This window comes from Ambystoma mexicanum, chromosome 4p, assembly GCF_040938575.1.
Source record: "Ambystoma mexicanum isolate Mex_15411 chromosome 4p, UKY_AmexF1_1, whole genome shotgun sequence".
NCBI classification, from domain to species: Eukaryota; Metazoa; Chordata; class Amphibia; order Caudata; family Ambystomatidae; genus Ambystoma; species Ambystoma mexicanum.
Genome location: NC_090927.1, coordinates 953,764,167 through 953,789,067, shown reverse-complemented (window position 1 = coordinate 953,789,067; position 24,901 = coordinate 953,764,167). Strand labels below are relative to the sequence as shown.

At 54.7% G+C, this 24,901-nt stretch overlaps 1 protein-coding gene across 2 annotated transcripts in view; it reads right to left on the bottom strand.

Moving 5' to 3' along the window:
- The window catches only part of ASCC3 (activating signal cointegrator 1 complex subunit 3), a 2,962,611-nt gene that overhangs the window by 2,382,260 nt on the left and 555,450 nt on the right, over window positions 1-24,901 (bottom strand). For both annotated transcript variants that reach the window (XM_069606524.1, XM_069606525.1), the window contains exon 7: window positions 6,157-6,364. In XM_069606524.1, coding sequence (XP_069462625.1) covers window positions 6,157-6,364 — 208 coding nt within the window. The remainder of the gene's footprint in view (window positions 1-6,156; window positions 6,365-24,901) is intronic.

Below are 24,901 nucleotides of genomic sequence, written 5' to 3'. Positions count from 1 at the left end.
CATTTCCAAGGCAGCACTTCATTTTCTTCCCGCCCTCTCTACTTTCAAATGACAACATGGAAAATAGCAGCCATTAATCTAGGGAGAAAAAACAGATAGTTTCGATACATTTAGTACAGACTTCATAAATCTTAGACTGGTAATGCGTGCACGGCAGCCAAAGGAGGATAGCTTAGCTCTCTAATCTGCATCTCTAGTCCATGTGGATGCGGCCAAGCAGATTCTAATTAAGCAGATCACTGCTTTTTCTGCCAAAAATTAGGTTTTCAAACAGAAAAACAAAATCTCAGCTAGATACAGAACGTGACTGGAAGCCACAATCCTCTATCGCAAAAAAAGTTCAACTACCAGAAATACATGATTTGGAGACATTAAAGTATTTTATTGTATTGTATTTGGTTATTTATATAGCACTCTTTCCCCACTTTGGTGGCCTCAATGCGCTTTTTTCCTTCGTTGGAATGCCCTTGGTGACCGTAGTCGATGTGGTTGGAAATTCTAGGGAGTTTAACTTAGGAGATGCATGTGTGCATGTTGCCGTTCTAAGACTTGGGTGGCTGGAAAGGCTCGACTAAGCAGCCCAAGAGAGGTCAAACACATGGGTGGGTGCTGTTAAGGGTTACAGATAGATTGCTATTGTTGTGAGTGTCTATGTAAGGCCAGCTATACTGGGTTCCTTTCGGGTGGTGGTCGCTGTATGCTACTGGCAGAGGTGCTGAGGTACGTCAGGTGTTTCAGTCTGGACGGCAATGTGTGAAACTAGACCCGATGTGCTTAGCCGTAGCCACATTCTATCGTGCATGAGTGCTTGGCCGTGCCTGCGGCCTGTGTCCACACTAGTGGTGTGAGATATACGTACTCTAGGTTGCGAGATTGCTTATCTGTCCAGCTCTAGAGTTGAGAGTCCTACACCACTGGGCCTAGGTTTTATACTGTAGCAGGTATCCGCGTATAATAAACAAAGATGGAACCTAAACCTAGATTTGAGGATCCTGCATAGTAGGAGAAAGGCCTATGTTTCACAGTGCAGTATGTTATATCATACAGTAAACAAAGATGGAGGCTGCACCTATATTTGAGAATCCTGTATAGTGGGCAGGAGGCCCAGGTTTCAAAATGCAGTAGGCCTCAACATATAATATGCAAAAGTAGGAGGCTACACCTAAATTTAAGAATCCTGCATGCTAGTGGGGGTTTTGGGGGAGGGGGCTAGGCTTCACAAGGCTGTAGGTTTCAGCCTATAGTACAGTAGGTATCCATAGTGTAACAGTCATTGATGATTTGTTGTACCTAGATTTGGGAATACATTTGTAGTGGGAGATTGCTAGTGTTGAGGGCTTCCCTGAATGAGCGATGCAGGTTAACAGTGGCAGTGATTACTTAGTGATGGGCGTCTGCTACCCTGGGCTACTAATCTCATTGTTAGTCGTCTCATGTGGACGGGCGGGCCGGGGCGCAGTGAGAATGTTGCGAGTGTAGCCACAGGGAAAGTTGCTGGCTTACCTGGAGTGCTGGCCGGGTGGGAGTGTTGTTGGGGACGGGTTGATGGTGGATCAGGTGTGCCACAACGAAAGCTGCTGGCTTACCTGGAGTACTAGTCGGCTGGTAGTGTTGTTGAGCAGTACGTGGTGGTGTGTCGGGTGAAACCGCTGCGAGAGCTGCTGTCCCCTGAGTTGTGATTGAAGCAGGGGAGTATATTAGTGGTGTATTCACAGGGTGCAGTGGCTTATTTGGAAGTGCCAGGTTTTACGGGCCTTCCTGAATTTCAGGTGGTTTTCAGTGTTGTGAATGTGTCAGGGAAGGGAATTCCAGATGCTCTCTGGCAGGCAGGTTAATGAGCGGTGTGCTGCCGCATTTTGGATTCTTTGGAGTTTCCTTAGTTGTGATGCCGGGGCTCCTAGGTAGAGGCAGTTTGTGTAGTCTAGGCGGAAGAGGATGATGGAGTTGATGGCCGAGAAACAGTGGGGATAAGTGAGGTAGGGGAAGATCCACGTGAGGATACATAGGTGGAAGTAACAGGTTTTGGATACACTGGTGGTGTGTTGGGTGAGGGATAATCTGAGTCAATTTCGCATCCAAGGTTTTTAACCACGTTAGATGGTGCTGGTGCTTGTCCTAGTGATTCGTGACACAGGATTTGTTGGGGGATCAGTGATGTTTTCCCACATATGAGGATTTCGGTTTTCCCAGGGTTGAGGATGAGGTGGTTGGTCATCATCAAGTGATCAATGTCAGAGAGGCATGATGACAGGTCTGGGATGCCAGATCCTTCGGAGTTTGGGATTTTGAGGATGATCTGGGTACCATCGGCATAGTTGTAGCAGGTAAGGTTGTACGATCAGATAATTGCGGGAATGGGTTGTATGAAGAAGCTGAAGATTAGCAGTGACGTGGACACTCCTTGGGGGGACACCTTTACATACTGGAAGTCATATGGATGTGAACTGGTCGAGGTGCATGATTTGCGACCAGTGAGAGATAAAGGAAGAGATCCATGAAAGGGCTGTGCTTCTGATTCGTAGTCTGACTAATAGAATCGAGTGATCAATAGTTTCGAAGGCTGCGGAAAGGTCTAGCAGGATGAGAACCACACAGCCGTCTGTGTCGGCTGCTCTTTTTAGGTCGTCCTAGATGGAGACTAGGGAACATTCTGTTCCCCTTAGTGGTCTGAAACCTGATTGTGCTGGGTCTAGGAGGTTGTTGGGTTCGGCAAATTGGCCAAGCTGTCTATAGGCCGTGCGGTCAATCAGTTTGGCGATGAAATGCGTATTGGAGAAAGGTGGGTAGTTTGGGGGAGGAGTGGGTCAAGAGTCGGTTTTTTGAGATGGGTTTGGTGTAAGATGTTTTTAGGGCCTTTGGGGAAAGATCCTGATGTGAGTGAGTGATTAAGGATTGTGTGTGCGATGTTACCTGCACAGGTGGAGGTTAGTATTTTTCTTAGCATTGAGGGTGGGCACGGGTCTTCCGGGGAGCATGACAGATGGCTGACTGCTACCAGTGAGAGGAATTCTTGGTGTGTGATGGGAGAGAAGGAGTCAAAAGAAGTTGTGATTGTGGCAAGGTTTGTGCGGGGGGAAGCTGGAAGTGTGGTGATGGCATTGTGTCTTTCGTTGGTGGCATTGTAGAAGTGGAGCGAGACAGTGTTGCATAAGGCTTGGGAGCTTGGAGTGGACAGGCAAGAGCATGAGGGGGATTTGAATTCTGTTATGATTGTATGTAGTTCCTTATTTGGGTTGCAAGCATTTTGGACTCCCATAAAATTATTTCTTGCCTTTTCTGGTTTCCGATCTGTAAAATCTGGTTGTCCTCGCTACGGTGGTTTTGTTTTGGGCTGAAGGGTCGGCCCTGCAGGCCTGTTCCAGATGGTGCTTTAGAGTTTTGAGAGGTTTGAGATTGAGGGTGAACCACCTTGGCTATGGTCCAGATCTCTCTGAGGAATGTTTTGACAGGGTGGGGGGTTTGAGGGCATTGTTGTGGCAGAAGTCGAAGGAATCTATTGCTGGGGGTCCTTCCATGAGGAAGAGTGAGTTGAGGGAGTTGCGGAGTGAGAATTCAAGATCTGGGGGGGATTAACACTTTGTTCAATAGTGGGAAAGTAGTGGGGCGGTTAGTGGTGGATGTGTGGGGCATTGGTCGCTCACCACAGTGTTGAGTGGTATGTTGAAACCGAGTGCTGAGTGGTCGGACCATGACAGGCGGTGCGGGGGCTGGGTAGATAGGTTTGTGGTGCTGGCTATTGCGTCGAGGGTGTGGCCTCATGTGGGTGGGAGTGGAGGTGTGGTGTTTCAGATTGAGTGGATCTAGATTGTCTGTGAGTGACCTGGTCATAGGGTTTGATGGGGAGTAAAACCGTCTGTTGAAATCTCCTAGGATGGTGAGGGTTGGGTGTAGGATGAGGTTGGCGGCCAGTGCTACACCAAATGTGTCTGCAAAGTTTTTGTTATAGCCGGGGGGTCTGTAGATGAGTAGGAAAATATGTGAGGAAGATTGGTGCGAGTTGGAATTTTACCTGGAGGTATTTGTAGTCTTTGGTGCTGTTGGAGGTGTCCTTAGCTATTAGTTTGAATTGGTCTTTGTGTAATATTGCAAGCCCTCCTCCTCTTCGTGATCTGTTCCCGACAGTGAGAATGTAACCCGGTGGGAAGGTCTCATGCGCGAGGGACTCTTAGTCATCTGAGAACCAGGTCTCAGTACTAAATAGGATGTCTGGGTTTTCTTCTGTAATGAGGTTGTAGATGTGCAGTTTGTTTTTGGAAACTGACCTGGCATTGATGAGGGTGCAAGATATTTGGTTGAATGGCTTTGTGGGTAGGGGGTGGGGGAGAGCAGGGTCTGATTTGGGGACTGGCAGTGGGGGAATGAAAAGGGGGCAGGGGGAGTGTGGGGAAGAGGCAGCAGGTGGGGTGGGCCGACATGGGAATGGCAGTGGTGAGGTGGAGTGTGGGAATGAGGGGGCAGTGGAGTGGGGGGAACAGGGGAAAAGAGCTAGGACTGGGTTGGGTGCAGGCAGTCAGGTTTTGGTCCTATATTGCAGTGGCAGTGGTTACAAACTGTGTCGGAGAATGGGTGATGCTAGGGGGGGCATTAGGTGCCTGCGGCCTCGCCCTTTCCTTGCAGTATGGGCGGTCATGGGTGTATGGGAGAGAGTGGGTGTTTCTCTGGTGAATGGGGTATTGGCTAGAGCTTCTCTTGCTACGCGAAGGGTGGGTGAGTGGGAGTTGGGGTGGTATGTAGTTGATTGAGGAGAATGTGAGTGGGAGGTGTCGGGGTTGGTTGCTGGCGTGGTTGGAGTGTGATAGACATACTAGGTGTCTTGCTGTATTCTATGGTGTGTTGCATGGGGGGATGCTCTCTAGTCCGTCTGTCCATCTTGCCGCTCTTATTTGTGCAGGGCAGGATCTACGGGTGGGGGAAGAGTGTGACAGTTTGAGGAGGGTAGGTGTGGTGAGGGCAAGGAAAAAGAGGGGGTGAGTGATGCAAGTTAAAGGTGCACTGTGGAAAAGGGGTGGGCTGTGTGATTGCGGGGTTAGTGAAAGACTGAGGTGGGGCTAGTGGTGCGTCAGGGATCTGCACTGTTGTGGCCTGTGAGTCACATGGCGCCTAGTTGACTGTGTTACGGGTTGAGGCCTAAAGTTTCACAATGCAGTTTTGCAGTTTGATTACAAGGTAGAACAGAACTACCTTTGTGTACAAGGTGAACAAAGCTGGATTTGAGAGACCTGTGTAGTGGGAGAGAGGCCTATGCCTAATCATGCAATTTGAGTACAACATAAAAAAACTGCTAGATTTGAGTACAAGACAAAACACAGCTAGTTTTGCGAGTACTGTATAGTGGGAAAGAAGCACACGTCCCACAATGAAGTTTGTCTACAAGACAAAATGCAGCTATATTTGAGTGTCCTTTACAGTGGTAGCGAGGCCTACACCTAACAATGCAATTTGAGTACAAGACAACACAGCTAGATTTGAGGGTCCTTTATAGTGGGAGAGAGCTTAAAATAGTTAAAAGGCCAACCTTCACAATCACAATACTTATGTAAAAATAGCTCCAAGTACTTGCATGGCGCAATCATTTAAGCTGCATCTCTCAGGCAGAGGAAAAGCTCAGGGGCAACCCTCCAGTCTTGGAAACAAGACGGCTCGATGCACCATGCGTTCAGTACCCACTCCCACAGTTAGAGGCTGGGGTCTGGCATAAAGCACGTTATCCATACAAACGGGCAATAGTCTTTCCTCAAGCTGTCCCTTCACCCAAGTGCATCCTCAAGTTCCAGCTTCTTCTCTCTAGTTGACCCTTCCACTAATAGGGTTGGCTTTAAGCCTAGATCCACTTATTAACCAAATTAGTACTTCCCATCCCCGCTCATCACAGCCAATCGCACTGAACACCCCACCTCTGCAAACCAAGCGGTGCGTGTGCATGTAAAGGCACCAAGACGTGTGATTCAGTCATCCATGCTCTTTGAAAAGGCACCCTAACAAGTTACTGACCATTTGTATTGCTTCCATCTACGCCATGTATTCACATTTATGCCATTCCAACTGCACTATACAAAATCATTTTGCTTCAGTTAATAATCAAATTGAACTAACCCTTATCTGATGCAAAGTAGCAATTACAGCATAGACATTTTTCTACTTTTTGGCTTTTATTACCTTTGCATGCGCAGTTCCTTGGGATCAAAGCTCATTAGCCCTTCTCCGACGATGTCACAATCATCACCAACCCGCTTCTCACGCTTGGCGTGCCGCTTCTCCTCACGACGGTACTGTTTCATTAGCATCTTCTCCTGCTCAGACAGAATGGTGACTTGACATCCGTAATTAGGTTTGCTGCTGTCGCTTGAAAACTTCTTGCATTGCTCTTGTAACATAAAAACAAGCAAAAACATAAGATGAACTAAATATGACGTCAAATACATCAGCACTTCAATTAGTTCTGTTATGTGGCACTGTAAAGGTGTTTGCTGCACCCATTCACTTAAGGTCCACTTTAATGCTCACTGCTGATGGTAATGTAGCAGATGTGTACCATACAGGTTTCCACTCTGCTGAATTAAGTACTCAAAGTTTTAGTTAGGTTTTCTCACAGCAACATACACAATACATTAAAATACGTGTCCATCCTTGGGGCATTTCGAATCTGAAATTAAATGTTCATCCATTTCTTTTTTTTTTTTAATAACTCTTTTAATTGAATTTTAACAACATAACATGGAGAAACGTACATGAATAAGACATGAATCAGCGGTATACACGTTGAATGCAATTATCCATAGCAACAGGGCCCGTGGCCCGAGGACCGTAAGACATCAATAGGGCAAGGCAGGCAAACAATGCTAGCAGCATTACCGGTGTACCCCCACCCACGGGGCTCATTGAGCATCTAGCCATTTACCCCATATTTTTTCGAATTTGCGGGGACAGCCCCTTGCATTATAGATCCGGCGCTCTAAGGTTGCGCACCTGTCCAACTCATTACTCCAGCGGTTCAGGCTCAGTGGTTCGGCCGATCCCCAATTGGCCGCAATAAGTCTTTTGCCTGCCCCCAATGCAATTGCCAAAAACATGTTCTCATATTTGGACAGGTCTACCTCACCCCCAATGCCCAAGAGTATCATCTTGGGGTCCCTAGGGATTGTTGTCGCCAGAGCGGCTGAGATTGTGTTGACACAGCACACCCAGAAGGCCTGTATCGCCTGACAGTCCCATATCATATGGTAGAAGGTGGCGGGTTCAGTTTTGCAACGGACACATGTCCCGTCTTCTATTCCACCGCATCTGGCCATTGCCGTGCGTGAGTGGTATGAACGATGGAGAATCCTCAACTGTATTAGTCTGAACTTGGATTCTATTCCAATTTCTCTGGGGGACATTAACGCCTCCACCCAATCTTCAGGTTCCAGGGGGCCCAGATTCCTTTCCCACTTTGTCTTTAGCCCGTCGAGTTGTGTAGCCCCGAATGAGTTAAGGGCCTGATAGAGAGTGGAAGTGACCCTAGAGGAGATGTGCTGTGGAAGGATATTGGTCTCGATGGGAGAGCAGGGAGGTACGGCCGTAGTGTCGGGGAATTGGGTGCGGATTGCGTGGGACAGCTGCGTATGCCGAAACCGGTCCATGGGTGCTAGGTCGAATTGTTCGCGCATGGTCTCAAAGCTCAGGAGGCGACCCTCTTGTATCACGTGTACTAATGTTTGTATTCCTTTTGCCAGCCAGTGACCGAAGGGGCCCCTTTTCACTAGTTCCGGGAGGAGCGCATTGTGCCATATGGGTTGCGACAGTGTTGGCTATTCTTCCCAGCCGATTAGTTTGTGTGCGGCCCGCCATGCGCGCCGGATGTGGTGGGTCATTTTCTGGATTGTTTCCCGCCCCATAGCAGTGTGCGCAGGTTCTTGTCAATGAGTGCGAATGTTTCTCGGGGGATGGGGAATGGGGGATGGGGAATGGGGCATTTTGGAGGGCATACAATAGTTTGGGAAGGGTCATCATTTTGAATAATGCGGCCCGGCCCATTAGCGATAGGGGAAGAGATTGCCAATGGGGGGTGTCTCTATTGAACCGCTCTATGACTGGTTGTATATTAAGCCGGGGGAACCCATCAAGCGTCGGGTCGAGCCGTATACCCAGGTATTTGAGTTCCCTGATAGAGACGTGATATGGGCAGGTCTCCGGGATCGCCGACTCACCACCCTGAATCGGGAAGAAGATGGTTTTGGCATCGTTAAGCTTCAGGCCTGCAAAGTACTGATATTCCCTGAGTATGAGGGAGACCACCGGACACGAGATACTCGGGTTACTGAGGTATAAGAGCAGGTCATCCGCATACAGCGAAAGGCGGTCTTCTCCCCCTCCCAGCCAGACGAAACCAGTCCAGTTGGTGTTAGCTTTAAGCTCAATCGCTAGCGGCTCGATGGCAAGGAGGAAGAGGAGTGGAGACAGCGGGCATCCCTGTCTCGTGCCCCGACCAGGGGGAATGGTTTGGAGGACCTGCCGTTCACCCTCACCGTGGCCTCCGGGGATGCATATAAAAGTTTTACCCAGGATATAAATGTCTGCCCCAGGTTCATCCTAGCCATGATCTCCCACAAAGCATCCCACTCCATAGAGTCAAAGGCTTTTTCGAAGTCCACCGCCAGGAGGGCGAGTGGGGCTGGTATTTCCTTTGCCCTGGACAGCGCCAATTGGACTCTGCGTAAGTTCATCCGAGTTGATTTATTGAGCATAAAACCACATTGGTCTGGGTGGACGAGGGTCTCCATCACTTGCAGCAGTCTGTTAGCGAGTGTTTTGGCGAGAACCTTCGCTTCGCCATTGATCAAGGATATCGGACGATAGGAGGCGCATTCCTCTGGGGTTTCCCAGGCTTATGTATGACAACTATGCATGCCTTCCTGAGGTCTGGGGGAAGTGCTCCTCGTTCCTTGCTGCGTAGAAACATGCGATGCATGTGGGCAGGTAGCATGCCACCGAGGCACTTCCACGTTTCAGTTGGGAAGCCATTGGGGCCCAGAGTTTTCCCGGGTTGAAGTTGCGCCAGTGCATCTTGTATCTCAGTGTCAGTGATATCAGCATTCAGGAGATCAGATTGGTGTTGCGGGAGTATCGGAATCTCGATGTGGTCGAGGTATCGAGAGGGTTCAACTGATGGATTCCCAATGGGTGGGGTATAAAGATTTCTGTGATAGGTGGCGAATGCCTCGACGATATCCGAGTCTTCTGTCAACAATGTCCCATCCAGAGATCTGATTGCTCTTACGTGTCCCCTGCTTTGCACGCGTCTCTCCAGCCAGGCCAGAGTCTTGTTAGCTTTGTCGCCCCTTTCATATATTTGGCTCCGGACTAATTGGTGGGCAGTTCGTGCGTTGTCTAGGGACAGGTTACTGAGGGCGTCTTGCGCCGTGAGCATCGCTTCCTTTGCTTCTTGGGTGTTTTGTATAAGGATTTGTCGCTCACACTCCAGGACGCGTGTTTCTGCTTCCCTGATCTTCTGGGCTTGGCGTTGTTGGTAGGCGGAAACCGTGGAAATAACCTCCCCTCATAGGACAGTTTTGTATGCCTCCCAGATCGAAATCGGGCAGTCCACCGAGCCCTCATTAATTTCAAAATATTCCGTTGTCCTCTTTTCTAGCTCCTCCGCAATTTCAGGAAGACTGAGATGGTATGCATTTAGGCGCCAATTACGATCCGGGCGACAGGAGGAGTTTTTGAGAGTTAAAAGAAGCGGGGAGTGGTCCGAAATTCCCCTCGCGAGGAATGCAGCGTTGAGAAGCCTGTGGGTCATGTTGCGGGGGACGAAGGCGTAGTCGATCCTGGAGAATGATCCATCTATTTCTTAATAGTAAAATGTTTCAATCAGGAGAACAGGTTTCTAGCCGAAAATAATTGGTTCCTAAGAGTTCTCTCTCCAGGGATACATACCAAAAATGATTGGACATATTTGAAAAAAGGCCAAAAAAGCTCTTCCCAACTCAGGACTTGATTACCTGTAACCCCCCACTTTAAAGATTTGTCAAACAGAATAACGGACCATGAACGCTAACAGCGATCAGTGTGGTGGACAGTTTCAAAGCAAATGCCCATTTATTTATTGGAGTTTTATAAAGTGCCAAACTGTGAACAAATCCGTTTCATACCACCTTTAAAGCAAAGGAAAAGGGAATATGCATAGGATCTTTCACAGGCTTTTGTGACATTTGTATCAGTTAAGTGCCAAGGCGTGAGAACATGGTGAAATGTAAGCATACTGAAACGTCTAGGGGATGGAGGTAGGGGCAGGTGCTGGAGCAAACATATAATACAATAAGTGCCACGTGGACTGGTCAATTATGAGCCTGTCAAAATGCTCTATTAACGAGCACGTTTAAGACAGTGGCAGGAAGTCTACTTGAAAAGAGTACCATCTCCAAATGCAAAAGATTTTCTAAAGTGGGACGTTTTCAGATTTTCTTTCAGAACCAAAGAAGATTCTCCACAGATGTGAGGGCACTAGTAGATGATTACAAAGGGAGGCTACAGCTGTATCATGAGCTTTTCTGCCCAATTTCTTTTCTTGAAGGAAACAAACACAGTGACACTGCATCCAGCTGATAAGGGCCTCAAAGGCCAATAATACCTTAGTAGGCACCATGGATGGCACAGAGAACTTTGAAGCTAAAGCGTGCTCTCATAGGAAGCAAATACAGGTGTGCTGTGGTACCCTGGTTTCAAGCAAATAATTTGCCTGGTTAATTTATTCTGAATAGCCTGGAGTTAAATAAGGTTCTTTGGGAGGCCAAAGAAGAGATGGCGGCAATAGTGGGGACGCGAGAGGCCCATAGCGGGCATCACTTTGGGTTCTTTGCATCAGTTTCAAAAGTGGAAGTTAGCATCGAAAGACGAAGTTGAAAGTGGGATTTCTTCGAGATTTCTTAAATCTGCAGTAAATAATAAGACGGTCAATCATTGCTTCCGAATTCTTTGCCGAGGAGGAGATAGTAGGAGGAGCCCCTAGTGTTGAAAGCCAAGAGAAAGGCAGAGAGGATTCAAGGCATTAAGACACATTTGCAGCAGGAAATATGAGATGTAGTGCAGGACAGCTGGTAGTCCAAGAGCCTGAAAGCAATCTGTCATCTGCATAGGTGTGGAGGGTGGTAGTGCGTTACCTCATGAGATTAGCAAAATATGTAAGGTAAGCATTAAAGAGCCATGGAGACAGGGTGGAATATTGAGCAACCATGCCGTTTTGAATGGTAGGTCTGTGGAGAATGGAGGCAGGCCTAACATGAAGCTCCCTGTCTGAAAGGAAGGAAGAGATCAATTTTAAGGTAGAATCTGCAAAACCAAAAAAGGGTCCAAAAAGGATGAGGAGAGTTGAATGTGGAGTGACATCTTTTATTCTGACAAATTCCAAAAACAACAAAACATCAAACAAATATCATAAAATACATAATATAATTTCATAAACATCAGTTACAAAGATTTAGAGGCCGATTCATGGAATAATTAGCGCGGCGCAAGTGGGCAAAAACGTGCGAATCGCAGTGGAATAGCGAAAATCGCAGTGAACGTGCGAAAATCGCACGAAAAGCAGCGCACGTCGATTCATGGAAGGCCGTGCGCGAGAAAACCAGCGGATGTGCGAAAAAAACAGGCCATCTAACAGCGTGCGCCAGGTCACAGCGAAAATCGCACAGGCCACAGCGAAATTCGCACATAGCGCGGCGCACGCAATAAAAGTAGGCGGAACACGGGCGTAACACTCGGAATGGGGAACAACTTGCCAAAACGTGGGCGTCACGGGGGAAGTACAGGGCACAAGTGCGCGGAACGCCCACACGCTCGCCTACAACACGTATTCATGGAATAGAATAGGGGAAAAAAGCGCACGCTCAAACCAGCGCACAGGCACAAACACGACCGCCACAAGAAAGGAGGCGGTAGCGTCTCTGCGGCTGTAAGAAATGTGCGCCAAAAGGTGCGCCAACAAATAGCACCTATATACTGCCATGATGAATGTCCCATACTGTGGCCCTCCAGGAAAAATGACGTGCAAAGGGGTACCCACAAACACGGACACCCGCTGACAAAAAATACGTGTGCATGTATACCGGGGTGCGCGGGAAGTGTCACACGCGATTTGCAGGGTACGTGCATCACGCGGGCTACGTGTATTACAGGGGTTCGCGTGAAGTTCCTCACGCGATCGGGCCTGGGGGAGCGGGCTACGTGTATTACAGGGGTTCGCGTGAAGTTCCTCACGCGATCGGGCCTGGGGGAGCGGGCTACGTGTATTACAGGGGTTCGCGTGAAGTTCCTCACGCGATCGGGCCTGGGGGAGCGGGCTACGTGTATTTCAGGGGTTCGCGTGAAGTTCCACACGCGATCGGGCCTGGGGGAGCGGGCTACGTGTATTACAGGGGTTCGCGTGAAGTTCCACACGCGATCGGGCCTGGGGGAGTGGGCTACGTGTATTACAGGGGTTCGCGTGAAGTTCCTCACGCGATCGGGCCTGGGGGAGCGTGCTACGTGTATTTCAGGGGTTCGCGTGAAGTTTCACACGCGAATAGCCTGGGCGCGTGAATTTGAGGGGTGCGCGGGAAGTTCCACACGCGATCGGGCCTGGGGGAGCGGGCTACGTGTATTTCAGGGGTTCGCGTGAAGTTCCACACGCGATCGGGCCTGGGGGAGCGGGCTACGTGTATTACAGGGGTTCGCGTGAAGTTCCACACGCGATCGGGCCTGGGGGAGTGGCCTACGTGTATTACAGGGGTTCGCGTGAAGTTCCTCACGCGATCGGGCCTGGGGGAGCGTGCTACGTGTATTTCAGGGGTTCGCGTGAAGTTTCACACGCGAATAGCCTGGGCGCGTGAATTTGAGGGGTGCGCGGGAAGTTCCACACGCGATCGGGCCTGGGGGAGCGGGCTACGTGTATTACAGGGGTTCGCGTGAAGTTCCTCACGCGATCGGGCCTGGGGGAGCGGGCTACGTGTATTTCAGGGGTTCGCGTGAAGTTTCACACGCGAATAGCCTGGGCGCGTGAATTTGAGGGGTGCGCGGGAAGTTCCTCACGCGATCGGGCCTGGGGGAGCGGGCTACGTGTATTACAGGGGTTCGCGGGAAGTTCCACACGCGAATAGCCTGGGCGCGTGTATTACAGGGGTTCGCGGGAAGTTCCACACGCGAATAGCCTGGGCGCGTGTATTTCAGGGGTTCGCGGGAAGTTCCACACGCGAATAGCCTGGGCGCGTGTATTTCAGGGGTGCGCGGGAAGTTCCACACGCGAATAGGCTGGGCGCGTGTATTTCAGGGGTGCGCGGGAAGTTCCACACGCGAATAGGCTGGGCGCGTGTATTTCAGGGGTTCGCGGGAAGTTCCACACGCGAATAGCCTGGGCGCGTGAATTTGAGGGGTGCGCGGGAAGTTCCACACGCGAATAGCCTGGGCGCGTGTATTTCAGGGGTGCGCGGGGAGTTCCACACGCGAATAGCCTGGGCCCGTGTATTTCAGGGGTGCGCGGGAAGTTCCACACGCGAATAGCCTGGGCGCGTGTATTTCAGGGGTGCGCGGGAAGTTTTACATGCGAATAGCCTGGGCGCGTGTATTTCAGGGGTGCGCGGGAAGTTTTACACGCGAATAGCCTGGGCGCGTGTATTTCAGGGGTGCGCGGGAAGTTTTACACGCGAATAGCCTGGGCGGGTGTATTTCAGGGGTGCGCGGGAAGTTTTACACGCGAATAGCCTGGGCGCGTGTATTTCAGGGGTGCGCGGGAAGTTTTACACGCGAATAGCCTGGGCGCGTGTATTTCAGGGGTGCGCGGGAAGTTTTACACGCGATTTCTGCACGGTACGTGTATTTCAGGGGTGCCGGGGAGTCCCACATGTGATTTGACAGTGTGGGTCCTCCCAGGTGTACCCTGTACACCCTCCACGGCCCCTGCAGGCAGCCCACACCACAGGGGACTACCCTGCATCCCTGGTCATGTCCCGCAGGCAGCCCACCCAACATGGGCATGCCCCCCAGCAAAGGCACATGTCTCCTTGAACACCAACACATGTCCCCTTGCACCCCCACCCCCCAGCACTGTGGGGCACCTGCCAGTAGGCCCCCACCCATGTCCAACTCATGTCTCCCACCACCCCCACCCCCCAGCCACCAGGGTCACCCTCCACCAGGGCCCCACTCATGTCTCCCACCACCCCCACCCCGCAGCACTGTGGGGCACCTGCCAGCAGGCCCCCACCCATGTCCAACTCATGTCTCCCACCACCCCCACCCCCCAGCCACCAGGGTCACCCTCCACCAGGGCCCCACTCATGTCTCCCACCACCCCCACCCCCCAGCACTGTGGGGCACCTGCCAGCAGGCCCCCACCCATGTCCAACTCATGTCTCCCACCACCCCCACCCCCCAGCCACCAGGGTCACCCTCCACCAGGGCCCCACTCATGTCTCCCACCACCCCCACCCCGCAGCACTGTGGGGCACCTGCCAGCAGGCCCCCACCCATGTCCAACTCATGTCTCCCACCACCCCCACCCCCCAGCCACCAGGGTCACCCTCCACCAGGGCCCCACTCATGTCTCCCACCACCCCCACCCCCCAGCACTGTGGGGCACCTGCCAGCAGGCCCCCACCCATGTCCAACTCATGTCTCCCACCACCCCCACACCCCAGCAGTGCAGGGTCACCCTCCACCAGGCCCCCACTCATGTCTGTCACCACCCCCACCCCCCAGCCACCAGGGTCACCCTCCACCAGGCCCCCACTCATGTCCCCTATCACCCCCACCCCCCAGCCACCAGGGTCACCCTCCACCAGGCCCCCACTCATGTCTCCCATCACCCCCACACCCCAGCAGTGCAGGGTCACCCTCCACCAGGGCCCCACTCATGTCTCCCACCACCCCCACCCCGCAGCACTGTGGGGCACCTGCCAGCAGGCCCCCACCCATGTCCAACTCATGTCTCCCACCACCCCCACCCCCCAGCCACCAGGGTCACCCTCCACCAGGGCCCCACTCATGTCTCCCACCACCCCCACCCCCCAGCAGTGCAGGGTCACCCTCCACCAGGCCCCCACTCATGTCCCCCTGCACCCCCACCCCCCTGCCACCATGTGCAGCCCCCACCAGGTCCTCACAATCCCCAATCATGTGCGTAATGGTCATCCTCCACAGCCAAAAAGACCTACCAAGTAACCCATTCACCCACATGGAAATGGAAATCACATGTTACACCCCCAATGTACATGAAGCAAATGAACCCATGTCCGTCACACACATATTTTCAAATTGAATGGGAAAACACACAACATGACATGCATGAAACCAATGAGATGAAACCACACAGTGAACAATGGAAAAAAAAATGTATTGAAAAAAATACAAATGCCAAAGAAAGAAAACTAACTGCAATGTAAATGTGAAAAAATAAGCTGCATGTCCGCATAAAAACACAAAACTAGAAAATCAAATCCAAAAAATTATGTCCAAAGTGAAATGTAAAAACTCTCCATGCAACAAAGAACTATGTACAAAAATAACAAGGGTCCATCATCACAACTGAACTAAGGAAACCTCCTAAAAAACCTACCTAAATATCAACTATATACAAAAAGTGGAGCAGTGTCCGTCGACTCCAAATAATAATAAGAACGAAAGGAAACCTAAAACTAAAGAACTATATACAAAGGCGGCGGGCAAGTCCAGCGGCTCACTCTGTGGTGTTCCGGGCCAGGGCATCATCGAACTCCTGTTCGATGTCCCGGAGGCGGTCCAGTTCCATGGCCCCGAGGGTCCGCAGGGACGACGCCGTGTCCTCCTCCAACCCCCTGCGGATTGCCTCGAGGCACTCGGCCCGCCTCAGGGCCCTCCGCATGGAGTTCTCCGCCCTGACCATTGTGAGCCGCGCCTCTTCCGCCCGCCGCCGCTCCGCACCTATGGCGTGGCCCAACCGCTGCCACACGGAAGACACTCTCTGTCCTGGGTCCTCCTGCCCTCCGGCCGATGCCTGCCCCTCCGATGTCGAAGGCCCCGAGCCTTCATGGCTCCCACCATCTTGCTGCTGCTGCTGCTCTGCCTCTGCCCGTGCACTGCCTCCTGCTGCCTGCACATCCTCCGCCGGCTGGGGTGCACCTGTTGATGTGGCCACCCCTGCTGGACGTCCGACTCCCGACTGTGGCAGGGATGCCTCCTCCACCAGCCTGGCCGCACTGTCAGAGGCAGCTCCACAGGGCACCCAGGTGACTGATGGGTGGGAAGATGGCACAGAGGACGACTGGCGCGTAGGGGGTCCAGTTGAGGAGGGGGTCGGAGCAAGCCCCATCAGACAGCGGAATCCGGCCTGGGTGACCTGTCCCAGCAGGCTGACGTGGTCAACGAGCCATTCGAGATGACGTGCAGTCTCTCCATGAAAAGACTGCAGGTCACCTCGCATGGCCCGTTGACGCAACGCCACGCCAGCCAGGACAGGCTCAACCCGGTCCTGGATGGCCACGTCCGCAGGCAGAGGAAGGCCAGTTGACGTCAGCTCATCCCCTGCCTGAAAACGGGTCTGGACGTAGGCATCCCTGCTGGTGCAAGATGATGCAGGGACAGGATCGGGGACAGGATTGCACACAGGCACCTCCGCGGCCGCCTGTGCTGCCTCCTGTCCCTGGTCCTGCACTGCACCACTAGCACCAGTGGGATCCCCACCTCCAGACCCTGTCTCTGGTGCTTGCGCGGCCCCCTCCTCCACCAAACCCCCCACCAACCTGGATGACTCTGTGCCATCTTCCCCTGTTGGGCCCTGTGGGGTCCCAGCTGCCCCTTCTGCTGCCGAGGAGTCCAACTGCAACCTCCGCCTCTTGGACCTCCCCCCGGCAGCTGCGGCCTGGGACGCGGCACCGGACTCCTCACTCCCCGACGAGATGACAACACGGGAGGGGAGCCGGGCCTTGCGTCTCCGGCTGGCGGTCGGATCCCCGCCGCTGTGCTCCACAGCACCTTCTCCGCCCTCTTCATCAGTTGACGCTGCAGACAGGGAGAAACAAAACACAGGCATCAGGGCACTGTACAATGGACACATACACGCATGACAGTTGCACATGAGTGGCATTGGCAAACCTCAGACATGTCATCACAATCCCCAACACACATGTCATTGCAACTGGCACACATGAGCCACACCACAGCCATATCGCAACTGCCACCACCATCCCTACACATACAACAGCATCAGCAGCCAAAGGGGAGCCATACATCACATGCAACACAGGAAGTGCACCACACATGTACACACACCACCACACTTGCATGCATGTCTACACCTCTGCCAAGTGTCGCACTGTTCAGACGGGCATCCATGTCACATCTGCCAATCAGGCTTCCACATACCGCTGTCACATGCATCCATGTAGCATCACTGTTGCACCTTTGACAAATACACACACATGCACATGTACACAGTGCTCATACATGCAGCCGAAAACAACATACATGCCTGACATCACGGACATGTCTACTTACATACACATTCATCCAAACATGTGTGCACGCACAACTGCATTTGCCATGCAAGCCCACACACACAAGCACCATCCATGTCTCACACATTACAGCCCTCGCATGTGTCAGCCCCACGGCCCTGTACACCCCCACCCATACTCCACCCCATACAAACAGATGTGCAACCGGCACAATGGGGAATGATCACCACACGCCCTGCTCACAACCAGGATGCATGTACACTCACCGCTCGACTCCAGACGGCTCTGCTTCTCTAGGACCTGGACGTGGAGCGCTGGGGATATGCGTTCCAGGACCCCCATCTGTTCTTCCGACAAGTGGCCCCGGCGCCCCTTGGCATCCGCTGCCTTCAAGAGGCGCCGGGCCTTGTTCAGGGTCCTGGACCTGAAGTCCTCCCAGCGCTTCCTGACATGTTGTAAGTCCCGGACTGCCACCCCCTCCGCGTTGATGGCAGTCACGATGTCTGTCCAGATCCGAGTCCGTCCTTCCTTGTCGGCGCGGGAACCTCCAAAGAGGGCATCATACTGCCCCAGGACTTGCTCCACCAGGACACCAACTTCGGTGGCACTGAAGCTGGTGCCCCTCTGCCTCTCTGGCCGGGGGTTGTCAGTGGTCACAGATGGTGTTAGCCCCGACATGACAACCCCAGAGGCAGGAGTGGGTGGGCAACTGGGTCCTGGGGCTGGGCTGTGGAGCGATGGAATTCCAGTCGGGAGTCTTCTGTTCCAGCAGGGGTGGTCACAGCAACAGCACCCCTGGCTGATGTGCAGGCAGCAAATGGCAGTGCACGTGGGCAGCAGGCAGTCAGGCAGCAGCAGATAGCAGGTGGGAGCGTGCTCGGGGCTCTGGGGGGCAGTAATTCGGCCTTCTGGGCAGGAGCGTGGTCTCCCGTGTGCTCACGCGTGGCCAGCTTGGTACGGAGTGAATTGGCACGTGAAAATCCTGCACGTCAGCGTGAAAACCGAGGAAAGGCCCTTAGCGCGTAAGCGCGTCAGCACGCATACGCGATTCCATTGGACCAAAGGCCCTCAGCGCGTAAGCGCGTCTGTGACGTGACCCGCACGGGTGTTTCCCACACAGCACGTGATGACAGAGCACACGTGGAAAGACTGCACGTCAGAGTCTCATCGCGTGTAATTGGACAAAAGTGCGTGTACACGCGATTGGCCTATGTACGTGTATATGAGGTGTGCGCGGACACTTACACACGCAAGTACGTCAGCGCACCTGTATCCCGGTGTACGGCCATTTCCACCAATCACACGCAATGAGACTCTGACGTGCAGTCTTTCCACGTGTGCTCTGTCATCACGTGCTGTGTGGGAAACACCCGTGCGGGTCACGTCACAGACGCGCTTACGCGCTGAGGGCCTTTGGTCCAATGGAATCGCGTATGCGTGCTGACGCGCTTACGCGCTAAGGGCCTTTCCTCGGTTTTCACGCTGACGTGCAGGATTTTCACGTGCCAATTCACTCCGTACCAAGCTGGCCACGCGTGAGCACACGGGAGACCACGCTCCTGCCCAGAAGGCCGAATTACTGCCCCCCAGAGCCCCGAGCACGCTCCCACCTGCTATCTGCTGCTGCCTGACTGCCTGCTGCCCACGTGCACTGCCATTTGCTGCCTGCACATCAGCCAGGGGTGCTGTTGCTGTGACCACCCCTGCTGGAACAGAAGACTCCCGACTGGAATTCCATCGCTCCACAGCCCAGCCCCAGGACCCAGTTGCCCACCCACTCCTGCCTCTGGGGTTGTCATGTCGGGGCTAACACCATCTGTGACCACTGACAACCCCCGGCCAGAGAGGCAGAGGGGCACCAGCTTCAGTGCCACCGAAGTTGGTGTCCTGGTGGAGCAAGTCCTGGGGCAGTATGATGCCCTCTTTGGAAGTTCCCGCGCCGACAAGGAAGGACGGACTCGGATCTGGACAGACATCGTGACTGCCATCAACGCGGAGGGGGTGGCAGTCCGGGACTTACAACATGTCAGGAAGCGCTGGGAGGACTTCAGGTCCAGGACCCTGAACAAGGCCCGGCGCCTCTTGAAGGCAGCGGATGCCAAGGGGCGCCGGGGCCACTTGTCGGAAGAACAGATGGGGGTCCTGGAACGCATATCCCCAGCGCTCCACGTCCAGGTCCTAGAGAAGCAGAGCCGTCTGGAGTCGAGCGGTGAGTGTACATGCATCCTGGTTGTGAGCAGGGCGTGTGGTGATCATTCCCCATTGTGCCGGTTGCACATCTGTTTGTATGGGGTGGAGTATGGGTGGGGGTGTACAGGGCCGTGGGGCTGACACATGCGAGGGCTGTAATGTGTGAGACATGGATGGTGCTTGTGTGTTTGGGCTTGCATGGCAAATGCAGTTGTGCGTGCACACATGTTTGGATGAATGTGTATGTAAGTAGACATGTCCGTGATGTCAGGCATGTATGTTGTTTTCGGCTGCATGTATGAGCACTGTGTACATGTGCATGTGTGTGTATTTGTCAAAGGTGCAACAGTGATGCTACATGGATGCATGTGACAGCGGTATGTGGAAGCCTGATTGGCAGATGTGACATGGATGCCCGTCTGAACAGTGCGACACTTGGCAGAGGTGTAGACATGCATGCAAGTGTGGTGGTGTGTGTACATGTGTGGTGCACTTCCTGTGTTGCATGTGATGTATGGCTCCCCTTTGGCTGCTGATGCTGTTGTATGTGTAGGGATGGTGGTGGCAGTTGCGATATGGCTGTGGTATGGCTCATGTGTGCCAGTTGCAATGACATGTGTGTTGGGGATTGTGATGACATGTCTGAGGTTTGCCAATGCCACTCATGTGCAACTGTCATGCGTGTATGTGTCCATTGTACAGTGCCCTGATGCCTGTGTTTTGTTTCTCCCTGTCTGCAGCGTCAACTGATGAAGAGGGCGGAGAAGGTGCTGTGGAGCACAGCGGCGGGGATCCGACCGCCAGCCGGAGACGCAAGGCCCGGCTCCCCTCCCGTGTTGTCATCTCGTCGGGGAGTGAGGAGTCCGGTGCCGCGTCCCAGGCCGCAGCTGCCGGGGGGAGGTCCAAGAGGCGGAGGTTGCAGTTGGACTCCTCGGCAGCAGAAGGGGCAGCTGGGACCCCACAGGGCCCAACAGGGGAAGATGGCACAGAGTCATCCAGGTTGGTGGGGGGTTTGGTGGAGGAGGGGGCCGCGCAAGCACCAGAGACGGGGTCTGGAGGTGGGGATCCCACTGGTGCTAGTGGTGCAGTCCAGGACCAGGGACAGGAGGCAGCACAGGCGGCCGCGGAGGTGCCTGTGTGCAATCCTGTCCCCGATCCTGTCCCTGCATCATCTTGCACCAGCAGGGATGCCTACGTCCAGACCCGTTTTCAGGCAGGGGATGAGCTGACGTCAACTGGCCTTCCTCTGCCTGCGGACGTGGCCATCCAGGTCCGGGTTGAGCCTGTCCTGGCTGGTGTGGCGTTGCGTCAACGGGCCATGCGAGGTGACCTGCAGTCTTTTCATGGAGAGACTGCACGTCATCTCGAATGGCTCGTTGACCACGTCAGCCTGCTGGGACAGGTCACCCAGACCGGATTCCTCCGTCTGATGGGGCTTGTTCCGACCCCCTCCTCAACTGGACCCCCTACGCGCCAGTCGTCCTCTGTGCCATCTTCCCACCCATCAGTCACCTGGGTGCCCTGTGGAGCTGCCTCTGACAGTGCGGCCAGGCTGGTGGAGGAGGCATCCCTGCCACAGTCGGGAGTCGGACGTCCAGCAGGGGTGGCCACATCAACAGGTGCACCCCAGCCGGCGGAGGATGTGCAGGCAGCAGGAGGCAGTGCACGGGCAGAGGCAGAGCAGCAGCAGCAGCAAGATGGTGGGAGCCATGAAGGCTCGGGGCCTTCGACATCGGAGGGGCAGGCATCGGCCGGAGGGCAGGAGGACCCAGGACAGAGAGTGTCTTCCGTGTGGCAGCGGTTGGGCCACGCCATAGGTGCGGAGCGGCGGCGGGCGGAAGAGGCGCGGCTCACAATGGTCAGGGCGGAGAACTCCATGCGGAGGGCCCTGAGGCGGGCCGAGTGCCTCGAGGCAATCCGCAGGGGGTTGGAGGAGGACACGGCGTCGTCCCTGCGGACCCTCGGGGCCATGGAACTGGACCGCCTCCGGGACATCGAACAGGAGTTCGATGATGCCCTGGCCCGGAACACCACAGAGTGAGCCGCTGGACTTGCCCGCCGCCTTTGTATATAGTTCTTTAGTTTTAGGTTTCCTTTCGTTCTTATTATTATTTGGAGTCGACGGACACTGCTCCACTTTTTGTATATAGTTGATATTTAGGTAGGTTTTTTAGGAGGTTTCCTTAGTTCAGTTGTGATGATGGACCCTTGTTATTTTTGTACATAGTTCTTTGTTGCATGGAGAGTTTTTACATTTCACTTTGGACATAATTTTTTGGATTTGATTTTCTAGTTTTGTGTTTTTATGCGGACATGCAGCTTATTTTTTCACATTTACATTGTAGTTAGTTTTCTTTCTTTGGCATTTGTATTTTTTTCAATACATTTTTTTTTCCATTGTTCACTGTGTGGTTTCATCTCATTGGTTTCATGCATGTCATGTTGTGTGTTTTCCCATTCAATTTGAAAATATGTGTGTGACGGACATGGGTTCATTTGCTTCATGTACATTGGGGGTGTAACATGTGATTTCCATTTCCATGTGGGTGAATGGGTTACTTGGTAGGTCTTTTTGGCTGTGGAGGATGACCATTACGCACATGATTGGGGATTGTGAGGACCTGGTGGGGGCTGCACATGGTGGCAGGGGGGTGGGGGTGCAGGGGGACATGAGTGGGGGCCTGGTGGAGGTTAAGCCTGCACTGCTGGGGGGTGGGGGTGGTGGGAGACATGAGTGGGGGCCTGGTGGAGGGTGACCCTGCACTGCTGGGGTGTGGGGGTGATGGGAGACATGAGTGGGGGCCTGGTGGAGGGTGACCCTGGTGGCTGGGGGGTGGGGGTGATAGGGGACATGAGTGGGGGCCTGGTGGAGGGTGACCCTGGTGGCTGGGGGGTGGAGGTGGTGGTAGACATGAGTGGGGGCCTGGTGGAGGGTGACCCTGCACTGCTGGGGGGTGGGGGTGGTGGGAGACATGAGTGGGGGCCTGGTGGAGGGTGCCCCTGCACTGCTGGGGGGTGGGGGTGGTGGGAGACATGAGTTGGACATGGGTGGGGGACTGCTGGCAGGTGCCCCACAGTGCTGGGGGGTGGGGGTGGTGGGAGACATGAGTTGGACATGGGTGGGGGCCTGCTGGCTGGTGCCCCACAGTGCTGGGGGGTGGGGGTGGTGGGAGACATGAGTGGGGCCCTGGTGGAGGGTGACCCTGGTGGCTGGGGGGGTGGGGGTGGTGGGAGACATGAGTTGGACATGGGTGGGGGCCTGCTGGCAGGTGCCCCACAGTGCTGCGGGGTGGGGGTGGTGGGAGACATGAGTGGGGCCCTGGTGGAGGGTGACCCTGCACTGCTGGGGGGTGGGGGTGGTGGGAGACATGAGTGGGGCCCTGGTGGAGGGTGACCCTGGTGGCTGGGGGGTGGGGGTGGTGGGAGACATGAGTTGGACATGGGTGGGGGCCTGCTGGCAGGTGCCCCACAGTGCTGCGGGGTGGGGGTGGTGGGAGACATGAGTGGGGCCCTGGTGGAGGGTGACCCTGCACTGCTGGGGGGTGGGGGTGGTGGGAGACATGAGTGGGGCCCTGGTGGAGGGTGACCCTGGTGGCTGGGGGGTGGGGGTGGTGGGAGACATGAGTGGGGGCCTGGTGGAGGCTGCCCCTGCACTGCTGGGGGGTGGGGGTGGTGGGAGACATGAGTGGGGGCCTGGTGGAGGCTGCCCCTGCACTGCTGGGGGGTGGGGGTGGTGGGAGACATGAGTGGGGGCCTGGTGGAGGGTGCCCCTGCACTGCTGGGGGGTGGGGGTGGTGGGAGACATGAGTGGGGGCCTGGTGGAGGGTGCCCCTGGTGGCAGGGGGTGGGGGTGATAGGGGACATGAGTGGGGGCCTGGTGGAGGCTGCCCCTGCACTGCTGGGGGGTGGGGGTGGTGGGAGACATGAGTGGGGGCCTGGTGGAGGCTGCCCCTGCACTGCTGGGGGGTGGGGGTGGTGGGAGACATGAGTGGGGGCCTGGTGGAGGCTGCCCCTGCACTGCTGGGGGGTGGGGGTGGTGGGAGACATGAGTGGGGGCCTGGTGGAGGGTGCCCCTGCACTGCTGGGGGGTGGGGGTGGTGGGAGACATGAGTGGGGGCCTGGTGGAGGGTGCCCCTGGTGGCGGGGGGTGGGGGTGATAGGGGACATGAGTGGGGGCCTGGTGGAGGCTGCCCCTGCACTGCTGGGGGGTGGGGGTGGTGGGAGACATGAGTGGGGGCCTGGTGGAGGGTGCCCCTGGTGGCTGGGGGGTGGGGGTGGTGGGAGACATGAGTGGGGGCCTGGTGGAGGGTGCCCCTGCACTGCTGGGGGGTGGGGGTGGTGGGAGACATGAGTGGGGGCCTGGTGGAGGCTGCCCCTGCACTGCTGGGGGGTGGGGGTGGTGGGAGACATGAGTGGGGGCCTGGTGGAGGCTGCCCCTGCACTGCTGGGGGGTGGGGGTGGTGGGAGACATGAGTGGGGGCCTGGTGGAGGGTGCCCCTGCACTGCTGGGTGGTGGGGGTGGTCGGAGACATGAGTGGGGGCCTGGTGGAGGCTGCCCCTGCACTGCTGGGGGGTGGGGGTGGTGGGAGACATGAGTGGGGGCCTGGTGGAGGCTGCCCCTGCACTGCTGGGGGGTGGGGGTGGTGGGAGACATGAGTGGGGGCCTGGTGGAGGGTGCCCCTGCACTGCTGGGGGGTGGGGGTGGTGGGAGACATGAGTGGGGGCCTGGTGGAGGGTGCCCCTGCACTGCTGGGGGGTGGGGGTGCAGGGGGACATGAGCAGGTGTGCAGGGTAGTCCCCTGTTTTGTGGGCTGCCTGCAGGGGCTGTGGAGGGTGTACAGGGAACACCTGTGAGGAACCACCCAGCCTAATTGCGTGTGATAATTCCCGCACACCCCTGTAATACACGTACCAAGCCAAATCGCGTGTGATAATTCCCACGCACCCCTGTAATACACGTACCTGGCCAAATCGCATGTGAAACTTCCCGCGTACCCCTGTAATACACGTACCCTGGCCAATCGCGTGTTGAACTTCCCGCGTACCCCTGTAATACACGTACCCTGGCCAATCGCGTGTTAAACTTCCCGCGTACCCCTGTAATACACGTACCCTGGCTAATCGCGTGTATAACTTCCCGCGTACCCCTGTAATACACGTACCCTGGCCAATCGCGTGTTAAACTTCCCGCGTACCCCTGTAATACATGTACCCTGGCCAATCGCGTGTTATACTTCCCGCGTACCCCTGTAATACACGTACCCTGG